This window comes from Henckelia pumila, chromosome 3 (genome assembly GCF_033568475.1).
Source record: "Henckelia pumila isolate YLH828 chromosome 3, ASM3356847v2, whole genome shotgun sequence".
NCBI classification, from domain to species: Eukaryota; Viridiplantae; Streptophyta; class Magnoliopsida; order Lamiales; family Gesneriaceae; genus Henckelia; species Henckelia pumila.
Window position 1 is genome coordinate 195402612 of NC_133122.1, and position 23494 is coordinate 195426105.

At 31.2% G+C, this 23494-nt stretch overlaps 1 protein-coding gene across 1 annotated transcript; it reads right to left on the reverse strand.

Moving 5' to 3' along the window:
- Nucleotides 1–2378: 2378 nt before the first annotated feature.
- LOC140892643 (oligopeptide transporter 5-like) lies at nucleotides 2379–5244 on the reverse strand. Its single transcript, XM_073301589.1, has 6 exons — nucleotides 5151–5244; nucleotides 4475–4914; nucleotides 3727–4397; nucleotides 3383–3641; nucleotides 3118–3300; nucleotides 2379–3006 (listed from the first exon to the last, which is right to left on the reverse strand). The coding sequence occupies exons 1-6, from the start codon at nucleotides 5242–5244 to the stop codon at nucleotides 2383–2385; spliced, it is 2271 nt and encodes a 756-aa protein (XP_073157690.1). The 3' UTR covers nucleotides 2379–2382.
- Between the last annotated feature and the right edge of the window lie 18250 nt (nucleotides 5245–23494).

A 23494-nucleotide genomic window follows, 5' to 3' on the forward strand; every position in this document is an offset into this window, starting at 1 on the left:
AGATCAAGTTTCTTGTGAAGCAGTACCAAAGCACGAGGAACAAGAACCAGTTGAGTCAGAGGTTTCCAAAGTAAGGCAGTCAACTCGAGAGAGAAGACCACCAGGTTGGCTTTCAGATTATGTCACTGAAAGCAACATTGCATATTGTCTATTAACAGAGGATGGTGAGCCGTCGAGTTTCCATGAGGCTACTCAAAGCTCGGATGTATCCCTGTGGATGACAGCGATGCAGGAAGAATTGGAAGCATTGGACAGAAACAAAACTTGGGATCTTGTTACACTACCACGAGGGAGGAAAGCTATAGGTAACAGATGGGTCTATAAGATCAAGCGTGATGGCAATAACCAAGTGGAGCGGTATCGTGCGAGATTGGTTGTCAAAGGGTATGCTCAGAAAGAAGGTATTGACTTCAATGAGATATTTTTTCCTGTGGTTTGACTTTCAACAGTCAGGGTAGTATTGGCATTATGTGCGGTGTTTAACCTACATCTAGAACAGTTAGATGTGAAAACGGCATTTTTTCATGGCGATCTTGAAGAAGAAATCTATATGCTCCAGCCAGAAGGTTTTGCAGAAAATGGCAAAGAGAACTTGGTTTGCAGGTTGAACAAATCTCTGTACGGTCTCAAACAGGCGCCGAGGTGTTGGTACAAGAGATTTGATTCCTATATCATGAGCCTTGGGTACAACAGACTCAGTGCAGACCCTTGTACATATTTCAAGAGGTCTGGTGATGATGATTATATCATTTTATTGTTGTACGTGGACGACATGTTGGTAGCAGGCCCCAACAAAGATCGGGTCCAAGAATTGAAGGCACAGTTGGCTAGGGAATTTGATATGAAGGACTTGGGACTAGCAAACAAGATTCTAGGGATGCAAGTTCATCGAGACAGAAGCAACAGGAAGATTTGGCTTTCCCAGAAAAATTATTTGAAGAAAATCTTGCAACGCTTCAACATGCAAGATAGTAAGCCAGTTTCAACCCCTCTTCCTATTAACTTCAAGTTATCTTCTGAGATGTGTCCTAGCAGTGAAGCAGAGAAGATGGAGATGTCTCGAGTACCGTATGCATCAACAGTGGGAAGTTTAATGTTCGCTATGATTTGTACTAGACCAGACATTGCACAAGCAGTGGGAGCAGTCAGTCGGTATATGGCGAATCCTGGACAAGAGCATTGGAGCACGGTTAAGAGGATCCTTAGATACATTAAGGGTACCTCGGATGCTGCATTATGTTTTGGAGGATCAGATTTTACACTAAGGGGGTATGTGGATTCAGATTACGCAGGTGATCCAGATAAGAGAAAATCTACTACTGGTTATGTGTTTACAGTTGCAGGAGGTGCAGTCAGCTGGGTTTCAAAACTGCAAACAGTTGTGGCATTATCTACAACGGAAGCAGAATACATGGCAGCTACTCAAGCTTGCAAGGAGGCAATATGGATTAAAAGGTTATTGGAGGAGCTTGGGCACAAACAAGAAAAGATTCCTCTGTTTTGTGACAGTCAGAGTGCCTTGCACATTGCAAGGAATCCAGCCTTTCATTCCAGGACTAAACACATTGGAGTTCAATTTCACTTTGTTCGGGAAGTAGTAGAGGAAGGAAGTGTGGACATGCTGAAAATCCATACAAAGGATAACATAGCTGATTTTCTGACCAAGCCAGTGAATACGGAGAAGTTTGAATGGTATAGATCCTCAAGTGGCCTAGCAGAAACGTAAGCAGCAGGAAATGACAAGATTGAAAGGACGTGTGGAGACGTGTTTGATTCTCAATCAAATCTCCAAGTGGGAGAAATGTCGGCAAAAGAAAAAAATAATAATAAATACAAGTGGACAAGTGGACCGTGTGCAATGTTTCAAGCATATAGTCATGCCACGTAACAAGCTGTGTTGTGCCAAATACAATTCATAATTGAATTGTACTCTCGCATTCAGACGGAAATATGCAACTATAAATAGATGCATTTGGCATCAGTTCATAGCATCCCAACATCGAGTTCATTTCTCATCTAAAGCATTCAAATACTTTTGAGTGTGTTTCTATATATATTTGTGATATAGGTTTTCTCCTGTATAAAAGAGTGAGTGTCTTTTTGAAAACACAGAGAGAGGTTGTAATTCTTCAAATATTATAGTAGAATCTTTTGGTCTTGCCCGTGGTTTTTACCCTAATAATTTTTGGGGGTTTTCCACGTAAGTCTTGGTGTCTATTTAGTCTTCAATTTCCATAGTTTTTATCTCGTAATGCCGCACCTGGAACCAACATTTCTACCCTGTATGTCGATTATTATTCCAGCGAAATACCATATAATATGATCATGATAAGAACAAAATACTTCTGCCAGGGAACGATACTTCTAATATAATTTGCCTTATCAATGAACAACTGGACACCCTTCAACTTGGATTCCAGGTGCCGTTGGACACTTAGCCAACGGACAGTGATCGTCCACCGCTTGCCCCCACCAGCTCGGCCCCGCGATCCCCCCGAACTGCAACGTAAAGTAGCACAAGATAGCCATAAAGGCAACCCCTGCTTCCAAACCAGCTGACATTATGTAATTATGCCTCGCCCACCATCCCTTGAATCTCCGGTACACGTAAAAGTTGAAGAATAGCCCCACGCTGAACCAGCACATGTAGTTGACAACTTTTGCTACCGGCAAACCTCCTGCCCCTGATATAAGAATCGGAATATTGATGAGTTGGATCCACTTCTTTTCCGGGTATCTTCGTGCAAGGTACCAAACTGGTATTGGCGCAACAAGGCCGAAGAGGAAGAAATAGTTCATCCGAGGGTATACCCCGAGTTTCCCGAACATCCGGAGAGGGCCGACCACTCCCCATATTATGGAAGCACTGTAGAAAACATCGTCTCCAGGGCATGTCCAGGGGCTTTCGGGGGGAAGTTTCGATGTGTCGCAGATGTTTTCCACTGATGTTAGGAGCCACCAGGCCGTGCCGAAGTATACCAAGGAGGTAACAAATGTTCCGGATAACTTTTTATATTCACGAACATGAAGTTGTGTTAGTTGTTCATTGTCCTAGCACAAGGGGGGGGGGGGGGGGGGGGGGGGGGGGGGGGGGGGGGGGATGTTTACAAGATTTACCTGGACCAAGAACATGGATTTTGGAGGAATTTTCATGTAATGGCCTAGTTTGAAATCCGAGAGGAAAGTGATTGCTTGAGACATGCTGATGGTTCCATAAGTTTTGAAGACCACGTTGGCCAGAGGTTTCCCTTGATACATGAAACCAATTATCATCTCTGATATTACATTAATTCCCGTTCCCTGAAGAAAAAATATAATAGAGTACTCGTCAAAAATACATCTATCTAGTTAATAAACAAGAGTAAAAAATATCAAGACGTGCCTGGTTTGTGGTGGCCACAATGACACCAATGGGAAGGGTGAAAACGAACGCTAGAGCAAATGCTAAAACGATTCCCCAATACGGAAGCTGTAATTGTCTATCGAATCCTTCACACGCGAAAAAGGACATGCCGATGACAATAATCAGAAGAATGTAAAACCACCATTGAGGTACATGGTCATAGTTTTTCCTCATCAACCGAGTGTGCACGTCTCCTGATTTGTCTTGAAACGACGCCTTTGTTTGTTTCCAAATTTCTCTGCATTTAAAGGCTTTCAGAAAAGAATCTGAAGGAAATCCTTGAGGGGAAAAAGAATTTAAAACAGGGCGAAATATATGGTAACCTGCCATAGAAGAGTGCTACATGTGACAAAGTAGCAGCCAAACTCGCGAAGCTTAAACCGTATGTAAACACGAAAACTATGCTCAGATAAACCTTGCTGTAGCTTTCATATCCCTGATCATTGAATTCAAATGTTTTCTCGGTAAGAATTGCTGATATGTTGTAGGGTGCTCCATTAGAATCAAACACATGAGGCGAAAGGATCGGGAATCGCCTAGCATTGAACAAGTTGTTCCAGTAGGCAATTGGCAAGACAACATAGACAACTATTATGAAACCAACGAGCATGTTAATAATAGCAAAGCCTGGAGTTGCCAGTGGACTTCCAAGAAAACTAGCTACGGTAGCCCAATCCAGAGCAAATGATCCGATTCCGAGGCCACGGATTCCTCCTCCTATTTGTTGTGCTGTGACTGAATCTTTCCATATCCAACAGACGAACGAAAGGGCGGTGATGGATGGGAACAGATAGTTTGGGACGACGTAATATGAAAAGCTCGAAACTAGAACGATAATGAAGAACTGTAACCTTGTGAGGCCTCCTTTTCGCCGGACTTCGGTTTCGTGCAATGCTCTGAAGAGGGAGACTTGAACAAGATTGGAGGGCCACCACATATAAGGTGAATCAACAAGGTATTTCCGAAAAATACCAGCCCAGCCATATCCAAGCATCTACATTGAATGAAGTTACATGATTCAAGAAATGAAAAGATTGAAAAAGTTATTAATTGATAGAACAATTTTCTTACCTGAGTACTTTGTGTGAGCAATAGTGCTGCAACAGGGTTGAGTCTACGATGATAAAATGCCTTTACAATCGTTACAATGTTCACTGCATACACAGAAGTCGCCCCGGCATTAGCAAAAATGGTTATCAGGCAATGTTCTTTCAAGTTGAAAGGCCCTGGATTCAATGAAAATGACCATTTTGTTCCAGGGATGCGTATTTCTTTTCTTGGAAGATAAGCAGCCATAAGCTTCCCGATGGGGAGGACTAATATCTGTGCTGAAACAGACGTAACTGAGAGGGCGTTTTGGCGATAATTGAAGAACTGGTTTACAAATCCTAATGCAGCGCACGAGATAATCCCTAGAAACCATGTTCGAAATGTCAAACATGGAAGCGTAGGATCATCTGTTATCGGCACAGTGAGACGCACTTCTTCTATGGGAGAATCATTCTCTTCTTCTGCACAAAACTCGAAATTTTCTCAGTTAGGCCACATAAAAATATCTTTAGTCTTTCATGAAAATTCCATTCAAGAAACAATTGCAACATGGCAGAATCTACCGGTTACAATATACAATCTGATCAACTTGAATAGTCCTTAGCTTTATTGCCACATATATAAGAAAACAAATCAAACTCAATTCCAATCGTTCACAGAATATTTGAATGCATTAACAAAGAAGAAAGTAACTCACCAACGGTTTCATAATCGATGTTAGCTTCGTCCGAGACAAGTTTCTTCGATCCATACACAACAGACATCATATTATCACTGTCTGAATTCTCCATCTCCCGAAAACTTGCAAAGGGCAATACAAATCAAAGCTGGAATTTAATTTAGGCAAGCAATGCATGCAAGCTAAAGGAGACAAGAATCCGTAATTCGAACCCGCAAAATTGATGAACACCATAAAAATTAAAAGATTCCAACTTGTTTTCTTATACTCAACCTCGATGAACTAGGCTTCGGTTAATTTGGATTGAGCCATGTCCAGACTAGTTTGGAATGAGATAATGCGTGCAATGAATCAAGAAACTGGTACCAATAAAATGCTGGAGCCGTCCCTTTCTTATGTAGAATGAATTTGTCACCTACTCTGTTATTATTTGCATCTTTCAAATTTTTTGAGAATTTACCCATTGTTTGCTTCTTATTACATTTGTCTTGATCAGCTAACAAATCATACAGCTCTCAAATGTGTTGAATTAACGATGTTCTTCAACAACGTTTGCGTGAATTCACGTGCACTAACACTAAAATTTTCTTCATGGTACCATATATTTTGTCGACTGTTTTGTTTTGTTTTGTTTTTTTTTTTTTTTAAAAAAAATAAGAGACAAATTTCTGTCTTAATACTGTTAGACGTACGTATATGATTAAAGGATTTGATTTCGATAAATTCTATGTGCATGGAATTAATTAATGCATTATGTTTCTTTTATTCATTTTGAACGATGCGTCGTATACTCGTATACCATAAACTTGATTTTTTGGTGGGAAAAAATTTACTTGTAATTTTTTAAAAATATTTCATCCGTCCCAATTATATAGGTCACATTTTTTTTGTCCCAATTAATATGTAGTCGTATACCATATTTATAAGTAATATTTTTTTACACTCCTTTACTAATAGTCTAATATACCCCTATTTATAGATACACATTGAAAATTCTGTAATCATTTTTTGAAGTGTGATGCTACATGTACACGAAGGGTTACACATTGGGTTACACGTTACACTTGAAATTACATAAATATCCTTGATGTATTTTGGTAAGAATTTTTTCAAATAAAATGGAGGGATAATTTTGTAATTTCACGTGGAGTGTGTAACCCAACGTGTAGCCTTCCATTTACATGTAGCATTTCCCTTTTTTGAATTCATTAAATAGAGATTTAATAGGAAGTTTGTACAAAATTTGTTTTCCATGATTTTTCTTAATCTGTGTGGCAAAAAAATAGGATTATATAATCGGGACGGAGAGATTAAATAAAAATAAATGCAATTAGTGATTTCATTAAATCATCAACACCAAATTTACGAGTTCTTGCAATTAAGGCAATATTAATGTCTAATTTTTAGAGGTGGCAACGGCATGTCGGATTCGGTTTTCCCGTTTACGTTTCTAGAAAAATTTATAATCAGATAATTATAAACAAATTCAATTGATTCCTTATATATTTTCTAATAATTTTCCATTTTCCACGTTTATGATTATACATTTCATAATTGAATTGTCTTACTTCAGTGTAGTTTTTCTTAGTAAGATTAAGTTATTTAAATTTTGGTTTGTTAATAGCTTTGATAATTATGAGAGTTCTAAATTAAATATGAACGTAAAATCATAACCAAATCATAATATTTTTTTCAATTGAAGTTTTAAACCATAATAAGAAATTCGGACTACAGTTCGATTTAGACCATATTATGGCGGCCACATCTAATTTTCTTAGATATAAGGTTGGCTCATAATTGTTTGAGAGTTAACGATGGATGAGGATTTAACGGTTACATAACTAACCTCATGCCCGTAGATGATATCCTAGCATATGGGTAATATCCAAATCATGCATTCAACAGTTCGTATTTTTACGCATAGGCGTAATTAATTATATATTGTTGACGTGGCAAATCATGAGACATTAAATCTATTATTGGGGTATTACCCATATGCTAGGTTGAAATCTATCCCTCATACCATTAGCTCCGAATCATATGCATGCATGAGACATTTTGGAAAGTTCGACCCTATCCCATGGGATAGGTGGAAGCATGTAATTGGTTCAAATTATATGTGCCCCACATAATCATGTATGACTCACATAATTTAGACCAATCACAAAACTCCACATCATCCATAAAATATTACCCGGACATTTTTATGGCATAAAAAATAAATATCGGTTCAGGTTTTAGATCGGGTGAGTTGATCAAGAAATGGCACTTCCCAACTCCCAATGAGAAAAAGCCCCTTGGGGAATGAAATCTTATCAACGGAAGGTGATAAGTGATAACCGCAAATCGTTTGTTGTTTACCGACTATTTAGGAATCGTTTATGTGCCAGTCAGATATTTTGATTTTCCTAATATTTTTGCAATTTTTTACGTTTTCCAAATTACGTGGCTAACATTTGGTATGTTGGTCTATCTATCGGACGGGAAATTCGATCCTATCAATGAGGTATTACTCCATAGATGGTGTGGTCTTTTGTGATTGATGTAAATCATGTGGGTTCCACATAATCATAATTTGGATCAATTATGTGCTTCCACTTATTTCATGGGGTAAAACCCATTGGGTAGGACCGAATTTTCCCTATCTACCATCGAAATATTCAATTTTTGCCCAAAAAAAACACTAATTATGTGATTGTTAAATCACGTTTTGCATGGTGTCACAATCATTGAATTATTCTGATTGAATGTGTAAAATTTTTAAATTTATTTGATTTGTTCAACTTTTTTATGCTAAGTTTTTTTTTTTTCAAATACATTGATTTCACTCCAAAATCAAGAAATTCGCAAAATTTTGGGAACATCAACTTTACTCGGAGTCTAATCAATGTTTTTCATGATTTATTTTGTAACTCAGGACCTATTTATTGATTAATCCTTAAAAAAAATCCAATGCTATGTGAGTATATAAAATATGATACTCTTGACTTGTTAACTTCCATTCAATAGATTTGGCCCACTAGACTCGGGCCAACATTAAGCTAAAACTTTTCAGGCCCAATATTTATGGGTCTAGCTAAAATTTGGCCCAGAGTCCAGTCTATTGGTCTTTTCTTTTTTTTTTTTGGATTGGGACACATTTATCATAATTAGATTTCAAACTCGACACATGTTCGGGCTATTATCTACCATAGTAGGAACTAGGAAGGAAAGGCATTAGTCATCTAATTTAAACACACACAAAAATTTACCATTAACCGTTCACGTGTCAATGTCCGAATTCATCGATTCTAACCAGTTTATAAAAAAATATTATTTTTTATTTTAAATACGAATTGGATTGACCTGTCTTCGATGAGACATACTCTTTGTTAAAAGGTCAAAGCAATCACATAAAAATCAATATTTTTATTTGGAAATAAGTTGAAGAATATGAGTTGTCCCTTAGACTCATCTATATTTTGAAATTTAAAGGATGATCTTATATGAGACTATGAATGTAAGGGAAACCCATTGCAAAAAGATTGATGCGAAAGGAGAAAACATGTTTTAAGAAATCACCAAATATACATTTATTTAAAAAAAAAAATGTGTCCAGACGAAAATCGTCCAACTCGTTATACATGGGAAAAAAAGGTCGGCCTTATATTTAAATAAAATAATTTTAATCTTTTTTATGGGGTAGAATTCTTATATCATAATCCTCTAGCATTTCGAGCTTCGAGAATTTTGGATTTGATCATAAATATATAATAAAATTTGATGTAAAGGTTGTTATCGAGTTAATTAAATAATTTATCTTGGAAACCATAAATTTTTGTATTATTGACCAAATTCACTCGGGAAAGAGATTGATTAACCAAGAAAGTATTACGAGGCGTTCACTTAACACGTCTTAATTAATTAATAAGGTGAAATAAATGAAATCGAGTACATTTAAACCAAATTAATTGACACGTAGTCCCTTGTACGACCAAGATTTTTATGAAAAATTAGATTTTTAAAAATTTGGAAATATAGATTTTTTTATTATTTTTTTTAAATGCAATCCTTTTCCAAATATATTAAAAATTTCACATTCAACATTTCTCCTACAATTTAGGGTTTGAAGGTTTGAAGTGACATGTGTTCCATTCTATGGTCTCTAGGAAATTGATTGGAGGGAACAAGCATTAGTTAGGCATACCCAATTCAATATTATAATACTTCCTTCGTTTCAATTATATAGTCTACATTTTTTTTATTTTTTCCAAATATATAGTCATATATCATATCTAGTAATATTTTTTTACACTCTTTTACTAATATACCCCTATTAACTACACCTGAAAATTGTGCAATCTTTTTTTAATATATTAAATATGGATAAAATTGTAAGTTTGTATAAAATTTGTTCTCAATAATTTTTTATTAATCTGTGCATGTGCAAAAAAAAAATAGAACTATATAATCAAAACGGAGGGAGTATAATATACTCTATGTTATAAATATATTGTTATTATAAATGATTATCCTTATTTATGTAGATTTGTGATCAAGATAAATATATCAAGATAATATTTGTAAATATTTGTATTTTATTATTTTTTCCTATAAATAGGAGTGATTGAGTTCAATAAAAGCTGCACATGAGTATTGATTCATATGAATGAATCTCTCCTTTCATGAATTCTCTCTACTCGTATCTCTTATTTCTCTCATGATTTATGGACGATGTTTTAACCAACTGAGAATGAAAATAATTCTCGTTTTATTGCTATTGAAATAATACAACGTGTTGTCAATACTCAATTTTATGAGAGATATTCATTGGTCCTCTAGAAATAACACAATGAAAAAAATTAATATATTGGTGCTCATGAAATATCATGAATATGTTGATGGCTATAAAGTAGCACAACATGATTTTATATTGAGAATTTGAAGAAATTCATAATATAATATAATATATTAAGAATTTTGAGATATTCATGATTACGATTTTGATATATCAAAAGATATATTCATAATTATGATGTAATATATTGAGAATCTGAACAGATTCATTATAAATATAAGATATATGATTTTGTACATCGAGAAATTGAAAAAATCATAATAGATATCTGATATGATATCCAAGATTTATAAATATTATTGAAAGATATAGATCTATGTAAAAATATATCAATATTTATAAAAAAATATTTATCAAATATTTAAGATTTGTTGATATTCATGAAAGAATATTTATATTAGATCCAAGATTTGACAATATTCTCGAAGAATATAATTTAATGTCCTTTTGGTTATTGAAGATCTTATGAATTGAGAAATTTAGTACAATTTCTCAAAGAATATCGATATATATGATCTAAAATTGTCAATATCTTTAAGAAAATGTTATTAAAGATATATGTGAGATATATATCAAAAGATATTGACTTTCTATCGATTCAAAGCATATATTTATTCTTAATGCTCTAGAAGAAGTATTATCTATTATTTGTAACTATTTTTATGAATAGCGACTTGATGTTCAATGATGATCTGCATAGGCTATTGATTGAAAATTATGAATGTGCAGTAGTAAGATAGCAATACTATCAATCGAAAAAGAAAAATAAATGTTAAACCCAATGAATTGAACCATCATCTATATTGGGAAATGAAGATGATGAATTGATGGTAGCCTATACATGTTGATGTCAATGGATTGATTTACGACTAACTTCAAGTCATTTTATTTATTTATTGAACTAATTTATTTTTGGTAAATTAGTTTGCATTTGTTTAAACTAAATTCTGGAAAACTCTGGCATGTGTTTTGTTTTTATGCACGTAAATTATTTTGATGATATAACATAAGATCTACAAAATCTGTGAATCTATTCAATTGGTCAATATATTGCATGAGATATTAATTATGCAATTTGGTGATTTGAGAATTTTTATATTTTAAAGATATATTGAGTTGTTACATATTTATTTCATAAAATTTGATTATGAATTTTAAATTCCTCAATTTTTATTGGGAATATAAATTTTGAATTTTTTTAAAAATTATTTGATTAAGCTATCACTTTTTAAATGAATGATAAAGTATTTTTATCACATGTTATTATCTTACATGTATGAACATAAATTTAATGTGAGATGACATTTGTGATATATTTAATATCGTTCTTGAAAGTAAAAGATCTATTTGGTGCATACAAGAATTCTAAAATATACGTCCGATTTCTCAATTTCAATTCTTTTAATATAATATCTTATTTATAATATTTTTTCAAGGAAAAATAATTATGAAATTTGTCTAATTAATGTGGTTCATTTTTTTAAGTGAATGTGACTGTGATAATGGACACAATTAATACACTATTGTTGATTAATTCTTTAAAGAATAGTATGTTATATCATATGAAAAGAGATACGAATCATGAATGACACAAATTATTGAGATATACGTCATAATAAAGTATTGTACTAAATGTACATCGATATCTCGTATCACTATCATACCTGAAGTATATAAAATATTTATTGATATCTATCAAGCAAGATATAAGATTTTTTTGGAGACCGTTGAGTTTTACCCAAATCATATGTTTCATCATATGTTGATTGAATGTTTGAAAGATCTAGAAGATCTTTTGAGTGACGATGAAAAAGATGATGTGCTTGATATTATAAAATAGTGATAAACATTGATGTATATGAAATTTTGAAGCTAGTAGATATTGATTTGGTTTAAATAATATATTACAAATCAATATTTCTAGAATAGCTAAAGAGTTCCGAAAGTCACATTGATACAAATACTTTAAGAGTTTGACATAACTGATTGGATTGAGCATTCAAATTATATAAATAGTTGAAAAACTATTGATAATGCACAAAGATGTTAATGAAGAAGCCAAAAATTCTTATTGGCTTATCGAATTTGATATCATTATCATAAGCTCAAATTGGTAGAGAATTCCCATATTATCTGAAATAAATAACATGGGCCCACGAAGCGCAACATGATGTTTGCGAAGATATGTATTGAGAAAATTTCCAGAATATATAATAAAAAAATCTTGATCAAAAGAGATGTTATGCATATCAATTTTATGATTATAAATATGTTGATTTAGTTGATTTATTTTCATTCAATCAACTATTAAACCATGAAAATAATTGCGTCATGTTTGGAGATATCTGAAAGATATATTGTAAATATTATGCCAATTGATTATATGTTGACAGTTATTGATTATATGATAAATGCATTACAATAAATCTCTTAAAGAGATTGTAAATATGTTGGAAATAAATGGTATCTTATGATCAATTATTTTGAGCAATAAGATTTTATGACACGAAATTCTCATTTGTAAATTATTCTTGTAAAACAATGTTTCTAACATTGAGGGAGAGAAAATAGAAGCTACAATAATATTTTTGAGAACGATCCCAATGAAATATAAAGTGAAAATGACGTTCAAAGTTTAAATCTCAAAATGTATTATTTGATCTTGTGTATAATATCGTTTAGCTTCATTTATGTTCAAGTTGAACAATGTATATAAATCTTCTTTAGTGACGAAGAACCCCTTTAAAGAAAATAAGTGAATATCTCAATGTGAAAATAATAATGGAGACTGGTCGTTATAAAAGAATTGATGTCCTGCAGGACCATATCTTATATTACTTGCAAGTAAATAAAAAAAAACGCTAAAAGCGTGAACGACCGATTATTTCAATGAATCCAATTTGAATTATGTTGTTCTTGAAGAATAAAAAGTATATAAAAGATGAGATTTCATAAATTATTTGGGATCGAAATGATATAATCGTTAATATGTTTTTGCTATTATGCAAAATGATGATTATTTTGAACTACAATTTGTAGAGATTTTCAATAGCAATGATATGTGGCAATATGAGCAAATTTTAGCAAAGTTTCTCAAAATATTTCAAGCGGATTATGAGAAAATATTTGCACTTATCATGGATGCACTGATTTGATGGTGATACATATATAAACATCATCGAAGGATTTGATGCTCAAAATATTGTTTTTGTCAACTTGAAGAAGAAGAAAAAATATTTGGTCTTGAACTACCATATCTATGGTAAAATCAGCATCTGAATCAATTTTTGGCACATAAGTGCACAAGATTGGAATAAGACGAGTTAATAATTTCAAGTGATGCTTGAAAGAGGGGGAGCAATCAAAGTTATACTCTTTTTCTCTTGTCTATGATTTTTTCCACGTAATTTTTCATAACAAGATTTTTAATAGTAAATTAATAAGTATCGCGAGATGTCGTACTCTTTTTCCTTCATTATGATTTTGACCCACTGAATTTTTTCTGGTAAGGTTTTAACAATACGCATTTATCGTTGGGAAGACATCCAAAGAAAGTATGTTGTTGTACTCTTTTTTCTTCGTTCAGATTTTCCCACGAGGTTTTACTGTCAAGATTTTAATGAGGCATCACTTGAGTCTCGGTGAAGTTCCCAAGAATCCATCTTGCCAAATGAAAATTTTGATGAATCGATTGTCCATGAAAATAATCATCTAGGGGGTTTTATAAATATATTGTTATTATAGATGATTATCCTTATCTATGTAGTTTTGGATGATTTGTGATCAAGATAAATATGTCAAGATAATATCTGTAAAGATTTATATTCTATTATTTTCTCCTATAAATAGGAGTAATTGAGTTCAATAAAAACTGCATATGAGTATTGACTCATATGAATCTCTTCTCTCACAAATTCTCTCCACTCATCTCTCTTATTTCTCTCATGATTTATAACACTCTCTTACACGTCTTCGTTCTACTTAATTATATATTTTATTTATTTTTTCATTTGTCTCAATTATATTTATTATTATTTAATTTTCATAGTATATACTTCCTTCTACGTCTTCGTTCTGCTTAATTATATTTTATTTACTTTTTCATCCGCCTTAATTATATAGTCAAATTTTCATATTGATGTTCTCTTTTAATTTTTTTAAATCAATTTAATTTTATTAAATTAATATCCTTAATTACCTGTATAAATTTTTTACTCTATATTAAATATTCATTAAATAACGTCAAAATGAAATTTTTTTTATAATTTTTAAATTTTTAGACACTTTCTTAATCTATGTGAAAACACACCAAAGCCTTAATGAAAAAAAGAGAGTAATACTCTATCCATTTAAATTATATAAGCTTATTTTTTCACACAGATTAAGAAAAATTATTGGAGGATGATATATAATATAATACTCCCACAGTTGCAGTCATTTAGGCTACGTTTTATTTTTCATTCATCCCAATTATATAGTCCAATTTTTATATTTAATGTTATATTTTTTACTCTTTTATTAATTAAACATATGTTATTAATATCATTAAATACTTGCATATTTTTTTATCCTATTTAAATCTTCATTAATATGGGCAAAATAAGAAATTTCTTTATGAAATCTACATTTTTAAACACTTTTGTTGGGATACAATAATTGTCCCTGCTGGATAGATCGATCAAATCGTGATGATTGGGTTGCTGTGTGGTTTGAAAGATTTGAGTTGCATCGTTACCACTATCTATAGGTTTTGGTAAAGCGAGAAGCGTTCGATCCTATAATTGATATCAAAGTGAATGAATGACATCGGTTCGATTCTCATTGATTGTAAGAAGTGCAATTATTGAAAGAAAAAATGTTAGGGTGCAATCATTGTCTCTGCTAGATAAAGCGATTAAACTATTACGCTTGAACTACAGTACGCTCGGTCCTACAACTTTCTTAGTTTGTGTGAAAATACACGTAAACCTAAAATAAATAGGACGGGAAGAGTATACTAATTACAAAAGTTCCAATTAGTTTAATAAATTACATGTCTCTCTTACGACTTACGAGGAGATTGCATCAATCTTTCGTTTTTCCAAGTTTGGTTTAAAAATTACATGCATATACTTTAATGTTTTTATTTTTATTCTGTTCTTTTCATATATTTAAACTTGTTTGCGTTTTCACATAAGTTTTAAAAGTTATTGAAAATTAAATTTTAGAAATAAAATTTCAATTTAATGAACGTTTTAATTGAATAACAAATTGTTGAAAGTAATTAATATATTTAATAATGAGGGTAGATCGGTAAAGGGCAACTTGTAGATAACTCCCTAAATCAAACATAACTTTCAATTTACTCCATATATTTGTCTTTCCGAAAATGCTCTTGTCGTTATTTTAATCATTATTATTTCTTGAATTATCAAATGTGGAATCGGATTCAAAATCTGATTCACTTGATTCATTAAGATAATAAATATTTTCATCATCGGATGAAAATTCAATTGTTTCTACGGGATAGAATCCAATAGTATATATTTCTTCAAGAAGTTTAATTTTATTTTTCTTTTCGTTTCGTTTTGGACATTCATTCGCATAATGTCCTTCTTCGTTGCACAACCAACATGTGCAATTCTTTCCTTTACCCTTTGGGCAAGGTGGTTTTTTGTTATCAAACTTTTTATAAAATTTTCTTTTATAAGGTTTTCTGAAGAAATTCTTTTTAAATTTCTTTTTCTTATAGGGAATAAATTTCTTATTAAAAGATTTATAAGGTTTATTAAATTTATTCTGTTTCTGTCGTTTTAAATATTTGTGTGACATGTTTGTTTTGCAATCGTATTCTTTTACTGTGAATTCCATTTTGTCACAACAAAGTTTATTGTTTTGTTTGTAGGATTTAGAGATTCTTTTATTTAGTGTTACTTCATGACATTTTTTTGTTATTATATCTTTGATGAATTTAATAGCTCCTCCTAAAGTTTTAGCATAAGGAGTAGTTAAGAATTCATCTTTACTGTGTATAGGTATATTAGGTATCTTATTAAAGATACTTAGTTTATAATGTTCCTTTTTATCAGCATCTATTAATTGATAATAGTTTGTTTCATAATCACAAATAAATTCTTCTAAGTAACATAAATTGCATAATTTAATATTATCTAATATAAAGATTTCTCTATTTTGTTCTATATTCTTAGCTACCAAATTAGCATCATTATTAGAAACTCCTAAAAATTCTTGGTACAAGGCATCAACAAATAGTTCGAAATATCGATGTCCTGTCATTCCTTGTGGTAGATTAGTAATTACTAGGTTTTCAGCCCAAGTTCTTACTGCTCCTACCAGTGTCATTTTTATCACCCCATGAGTTAAAACTTGAATATTCTCACTTTTGTCTAATAATGGTGTTAATTGAATTTGTACTGATAGTTCATTTGCCTAATGATCTATCTTTGATTTTCTTTCTTTGGCTGTTGAACATCCTAAATCTAAGATATTTTGTTTCACAAATCCTGATGTTTTTGATTCTCTAAGAATATCTCTAACATCTTTATAAGATCCAAAGTATTGGTCTCTGTTATATTTAAATTCTTCATCATTTCTTCCACCACTACCTTCTACATTCGTTCGTAGATTTAATCGTGGTCTAGAATCATCTTCAGATTCTGATTCTGAAATATCCATATCTCTGTATTGTTCTGAGTCCTGATGTGAATGATATAATTCTTCTGTATTTACTCCTATTTGTTCAAAATCAGATGAGTCGGTTTCACTAAACATCTCCATACTTATGTTTGCCATAACTAAGGGAATTTCTATACCATGATTCAATTTTGAATGGTGGTTCTTCTTCCATTTTTCTTTTTCCTTTATCTATTGGAAGAACTTCCTTAAGATAGTTTAATATTTCATTACTATGTCTTTATTGTTCAATTATTAATCTAGTCGTTGCTAAATCAATATATTATTTGAAATTCTTCTCTAATTCTTGTATTGATAGATTGATCTTATTAATATTATTTTCTAAATCTCCTAGATCTTTTTCTAATTTTATTAAGGACGTCATTGCTATGAGGTTGACTCATTAACAATAGCTTGTTTAATTTTAAGAATATTTTGATTCATGGTTCCAATCTTATCAAGAATATCTTCATCATTTCTAGCAAATGATAATGATCTTCTTGGTACAGACTGTTTTGTGATTTGGAGGTCATCTGAACTCCATCTTTTATAGGGATTTATTTCTTCAATAAATGCTTTTCGAGGGTGTTCAATTCTTGTAATATTTTCAAACATTCTTTCAACAGAAATAGTTGTTTTTGTTGAAATTATTCCTGTTTGAGAATTATTACTTATTGCTGAACCGACAACATAGTTTATATTGATCGGATGGTTTCCTGTTAACATAAGATTATTTCTATAAAAGTAATAATCTAATGTTAAAACGTCATTTATGTTTTTTATCAAAAAAAGATATATTGTATTGTGGATAAATACAAAATTTCATCTTTTTGTAACATAAATTTCCTTCAATTTTTCCAAGGATAGAATCCTCGAAATTACGTATTCTTTTGTCACGAACTGTTATTTCAATTGGTGTATCTATTCCTTCTCGGTAGTGAGCTGATATTATTATTTCAATTTCTCCGATATGAACATATTTCAGTTCAGATCGTTCTTTTTCACTGGATTTTGCCATGATGGTATTAATATCTTGATTTGTTAATAACTTCAGAGTATTAGACCTTGATTCGTTATTTATTTTACAAGATCGTTCTTTTGTACGAATCGAATAATAAATTAAATTTTTTCTGGGATTAATAAAATTTGAAATCTTACTTAGTATTCCTGGTTGGTCTATTAGATTTGTTTTTGAATTAGAAAACTCTGTTTTCTGTATTTCAGCAAACTTGCTTTGATTGAATATAATATTCAAATTATACTCTTGGTTTTCTTCAGATTCTTCAGATTCATCGACCAGGTTGTTTTGATTTGGAATTGTTACTTCTGTCATTTTAACAGATGATAGAACTTCTTAATTTTCTTAAGGCTATTAAAAGCCTTTTTGTCGAATCTATCTGTTCTAATAAATTCTGAAAATCTTCGAAACTATCAATTGAAGATTGACAATTTTTAAGATGTTTCAAATTGTTTTCACAATTTTCTATATCAAAATTTATATTTTGAGAATATAAATTAAAGATATTCATTTTTGTATTTTCATACATTTTCCATTTAGTAAAAATTGTTACTTTTATTATTTTGTTTTTGTTGATAGGATTTCGATAACAAAGTTTGTTCTTATTCATAACATATTGTTATGTCTTCAATTTCATCGTTTTCAGAAATTTGAATTATCATTTTCCAATTGCTTGAAAAATGTTTTTTTTTTATGATTTTTGAAATAAAAGGTTTGGAGATCTTTTATTTTATTTCATAATTGATCTATTTGACGTAAATCTTTTAGTAAGATTATTTTATCAAATAAATTTTTAATCTCAATATCTAAAGTTAATCCAGACATTAATAATTTGTTTTATTTAAGCTCTGATACCAGGTTGCGGAATTCTTCAAATTCTTATGAATTTTCTTATTCATGGATTTACAGATCTGATTCATGGATTTTCAGATCTGATTCATTTATAACAGATAAATGTTTTCATATTATTTTGGTTCCATTCATGGATTATTAATACAAATTTTAGTTGATAAATTGATTCAAATATGGTTAAATCAGAAGTATTTAAACGATATTCACGAAATGTATCATATTCATGATCATATTCTATTTCGAACCAGTTTTTTTATTATTAATCTTCCATTTCTTATAAAGGATGATGACATGATTAATGTATTTTGACTATTTCTTTGAATTAAGGGCTGCAGGAGGTTTAGGAAGGTTACCTTGTTTGAATGAATCTTGGTTTTGAGCAGAGGCCAAATCCTTGTTTTTCCTTAACGATCACTTGATCAACTGGTACTTGCTCTATGGATCTCCAGGTTTACTCTTAACCATGAATATTCAATGATTGGTTTCCAACCTTATCCTCCTTACGCACTGCTTGTTTAGTTATTAGCCATAAGGCTTATTTTGTTTCTGATTTTATGTTTCTTAGTTTCTGATAGTTTTCATACGTCTTGTATGAACCATATTGTAAGAAACTTTAAGAAGAGAGAGATACTCAAACTTCACTTACTCTTTTACAGCACAAAACATCTCCTTTTATAGGCGTGGAGAAACGCATACATAATTAAAAATAAAAGAAAAGAGGGGGACCACCCGACACTACATAATGGAAACAGCTCATTTTACATCTGAGTGGATGCCTTTAACATGTGGTGTGGTCCACGATTTTATTTGTTTTTACATTGTGTCACACTCTGAATCACTGGTGCATTCGGACCATTTCTTTATTGGTTTGTCTTCTTTGATAGCTGGTTTGTCCTTTTTGACATCTGCTTCTTCTGTCTGAATGGGTTGGCAATGTCCACATTTGTGAGTGGATATCATTGTTCTTAGTCTTTGACATAACATTTGTTGGGTTTCTCGGGTCATGTCAACTCTTGCTTCATAGATTGGAGCTTCGAATTGAGCTAACATGGCTTGTTCTTTCTTTTGGATTATCTCCTTATGTCCAGTGGTTAATAAAATTTTACTGGTTGCAAAATTTATTTTAACCTTTGAGTTTCCATCAATCTTTCCTGTCTTTGAGATCATATCAATCAATGTCTTTATTCTTATCTCAGGAAGTGTTGAGATATCCATTACTGGTTTCTCTTCATTTGATCCTTCGAATAAGAACTTGTCTTTTTGTTTTCGACATTGAATATATACCATTGGTTGATAGAATTTGTTATCATCCCAATCTGGAAGGGTTGAGTGAATACTCAATATTAATACTGGATCGTCCTTAAAGACTGCTTTTTTGAACTGGATGATACTATTTCTCAACTGATATGGAAATAGTTCTATTTCTTGATTGTTGGGACTGACTTCCAATCCACTTAATAATCCATTTGAAAAGAATCTTTCGACTTCATGCGCTGGAGCACCTTGCAGTGTTCTTGCTCTTGATATGCTCTATGTGTCACAAGTTTGTAGCCAAGATTCTACAGATGGTTTGGCTATTCTCAAATAGTTTAGTGTTTCAAAGAATTCAGTCTTGAGTTTTTCTGAAAAATTTGTTTTCTCAAAAATTGGTTTTTGTGGTCTCAGATTGACCATCTTTCTTTCTTTCTTTTCAAGGGCATTTTTAAACGTCCTTTCTTCTTTTTTATTTTTTTCGGTGCTGGCTGTGTCCACCGGTTCTTTTTTCTTTTCTTTTTCTTTGTTAGTGTTGGCTGTGACCACTGACTGTTTCTCTTTTATATCCATTATTTTGTCAAATGGAGTTGCCATTTTGATTGGTGTTCTTGGTGAGGATGATGATAATGAAGTTATCATCTTTTCTTCTGTCCTTTGAATTTTTCTACTCAAATTCCTTTCTTTTAGTTGAAAAATTTGAATTTCTTCCTGCAATTCAATCAATTGTTCTTTTAATTGACTTAGTTGCTCCATCTTGATTATACTCTGCATAAGAAAACATATTTATATATATAATGGTTAGTAAAATAACTCTTTTCGTGAGTAATTCGGATAGTTTTATTATGCGTATCATTGAATTTATAAATTTTTTTGAAGAATTGAATCAATCTTAAATTGATTATTTTAATCAAAGAGTAATTTATGTTTCTGAATATAAATCTCATTTCATCAATTTATATTCCCCATGCTTTCTGAAGCATGTTCGGATGACTGAAAGTCATAAAATAATTCATGTTTCTGAATATAAATCCCATTTCATCAATTTATATTCCCCATGCTTTCTGAGGCATGTTCGAATGACTCACAGTCATTTTCTGGATCACTTAGGATCTCCTTTATTATTTCGTTACTACGGATAGTATAGTTTGGATGAAGTTCTCTGGTTAATGCGTCGGGTAATGAATTATCCGTTCCTTTGACATGTTGGATCTCGAACTGATAATGGTTCAATTCCAATTGCCATCTAATTAGCCTTGCTGCATTTCTCCCTGCATTTCTTGATATTTTCCTTGTTTTGAAATATGTTAAATTCATATTATCTGTTCTTACTAAAAACGGTTTAGAAATAAGATAAATTTCATAAGTTCTAATTGTGAATATTAAAGCTAATAATTCTTTTTCATTCGAATGATAATTTAATTGTGCACCTTGAAAAGTTCCTGATGTATAGTTGCATAATTCTTCATTATTTCTAGTAGCTGTTTTAGTAAGTTCTTCTAAATTTTTTTCTCCAGTATAAGCTTTTAAACATGCTCCCCAGTATTCATCTGAAGCGTCTGTTTTAATTATTATTATATCTTTATTTGAAGGAAAATATAATTCAGGAAGATTACTAATTATTTTCTTTTTAATAGTGTCTATGTAATTAGTATCTTCTTTCGACCATTTTCACTTATAGTCCTGTTTAAGTTTTACCTGAAGAGGTTTTCTGATTTCTGCAAGTTTCTTAATGTAATTTCCAGAATAAGTTAATAATCCTAAAAATCTTCTTAATTGATCTTTATCCTTGATTTCACTAGGAAAATCATGAATTTTCTTAAGTATATGCTGTTGTAAACAATGTTTTTCATCTTCTATTTGTAATCCTAAATAATTTATTTTTGTTTTGAATAATTGTGCTTTCTTTTCAGAAAGTATAATTCCATCTTTATGACAAATATCTAAAACTGTCATGAGATCTTTATAATGTTGATCTAGTGTTTTTGAATAAATTAATATGTCATCTATATAAACGCAACAAAAATTTATATATGATTTAAAAAATTTATCCATATATCTTTGAAAGATACCTGGTGCTTGTTTAAGTCCGAAAGGTAATATAGTCCATTGATACTGTCATTTTGGACAACTGAATGCTGTAAGTAATTGTGTTTGTGGTTCTAGTTAAATTTGCCAGAATCCTGATTTACAATCTAAACTGAAAAAATATTTCATTTCTCCTATATAAGATAGTAAATAATTTTTATTTGGGATATAATATCCATCCATAATTATTGCTTTATTCATCTTTCGATAATCAATTACCATTCTTTTCTTATCAGTATCTTTCTTACTGACATAAAAGGCTGGTGAAGAGTGTGGACTTTTACTAGGGATGATTATCTTAAGTTTTAATAATTCTTGAACTTTTTTTTCAAATATTTTTGCATCATCCATGTTACATCTTCTTGGTGCTTCACGGATTGTGATATTAGGGTCTTTGAGTTTTATTGAAGCAATGAATTGTTTTTTTTTTTTCTTAATTTTGTCATGAGGATTTTCAGAACATATATCATGAAATTTTCTCATGATTTCTTTTTCAGGATTAATCGTTAAAATATTTTCTATTTTTAGTTCTATTGGATTTGTATTTCGTTTATAAAAATTCTTTGTAAATCCTTCATTTCCTTCGCGAAATGCTGTTCGTATTTTGGGAATGTAAATCATTGATGATCCTTTGTTTAAAGTTATGTGATCTTCAAATTGTGTAAAGGGAATATATTCTCTTAAAAAGTTATTTCCTATTATAATGTCCATTCCTGATTCTATTTGATATATAATGGGTATTACAAATTTTGTTTCTTCTATTTCTATTTTTAATTTTTTTGCTACTGTATTAAACATGATTATTGATCCATCTCCTATTCGAACTTTTAATCCTTTATCATATTTCTTCAAATAATGATTTGGAAGTATATGCTTGCTTTCTAAACACATACTTGCTCCTGTATCAATATAAGCATGTATATGATATGGTTTATGTTCTTTGATTTTAATTTGAATTTTTATATATATACTATTTGGATTAGTTTTGTTTTTATTATCCATTCTCTCAATTTATTTTTATTTTTATTTTTATTTTTTTAAGAGATAAGGGTAAAATTGATATTTAGAAACAAAAGTTTCTCTCTCCAGGGAGTTGAAAGTAAGTTTTATTTATGTAGGGATTTATAAATAAGTTATAAAGTATTTTAGGGAGTGATTGACAATTAACCCATCGGTAAACGAAGAAAAGAATAAAACTAAATATAAAAAGTTAGCTATATATTTGAGATATGTAAATATAATATAAAAAATAATGTGGCTTTTATAACTTCTATCTTATCTTATGATGATTGTCCTCTCTTATTCAAACGATGATTCAACGAAGGTGATATATGTAATATTTAACGGGTGCAAAATTAATATTTGGACAAACCTTAATCAATGTATAATATAGTTTTCGAAGTTAGCTGGAAAATAACATTTTTCATGGGCACGATCGAATACGATATCCGTTACTCTCATAAAATTAACGAGACATTATCACAAGAGTTTTGGTATTATGTTAGGATCAAACGCTTATTACTAGGCCAAAAACTACAGCTATTAACCAATGCGTAATTTTATTTTCTTATATTTGTGGCAACGCAGACGGGTCGGGTTGTTAAGCCTATGAGTCTAGGGAGCGGCGTGCCTTACTGCTGGTGC

What these genes read in the sequence shown, in the direction of transcription:
- LOC140892643 (XM_073301589.1), bottom strand. Translation starts at nt 5,244, where the DNA reads ATGGAGAATTCAGACAGTGATAATATGATGTCTGTTGTGTATGGATCG. An exon ending in CATCGATTATGAAACCGTTG is followed by an intron (nt 4,915 to 5,150) that starts GTGAGTTACTTT and finishes AGTTTTGTGCAG; the next exon opens with AAGAAGAGAATGATTCTCCC. An exon ending in TGCTCACACAAAGTACTCAG is followed by an intron (nt 4,398 to 4,474) that starts GTAAGAAAATTG and finishes CATTCAATGTAG; the next exon opens with ATGCTTGGATATGGCTGGGC.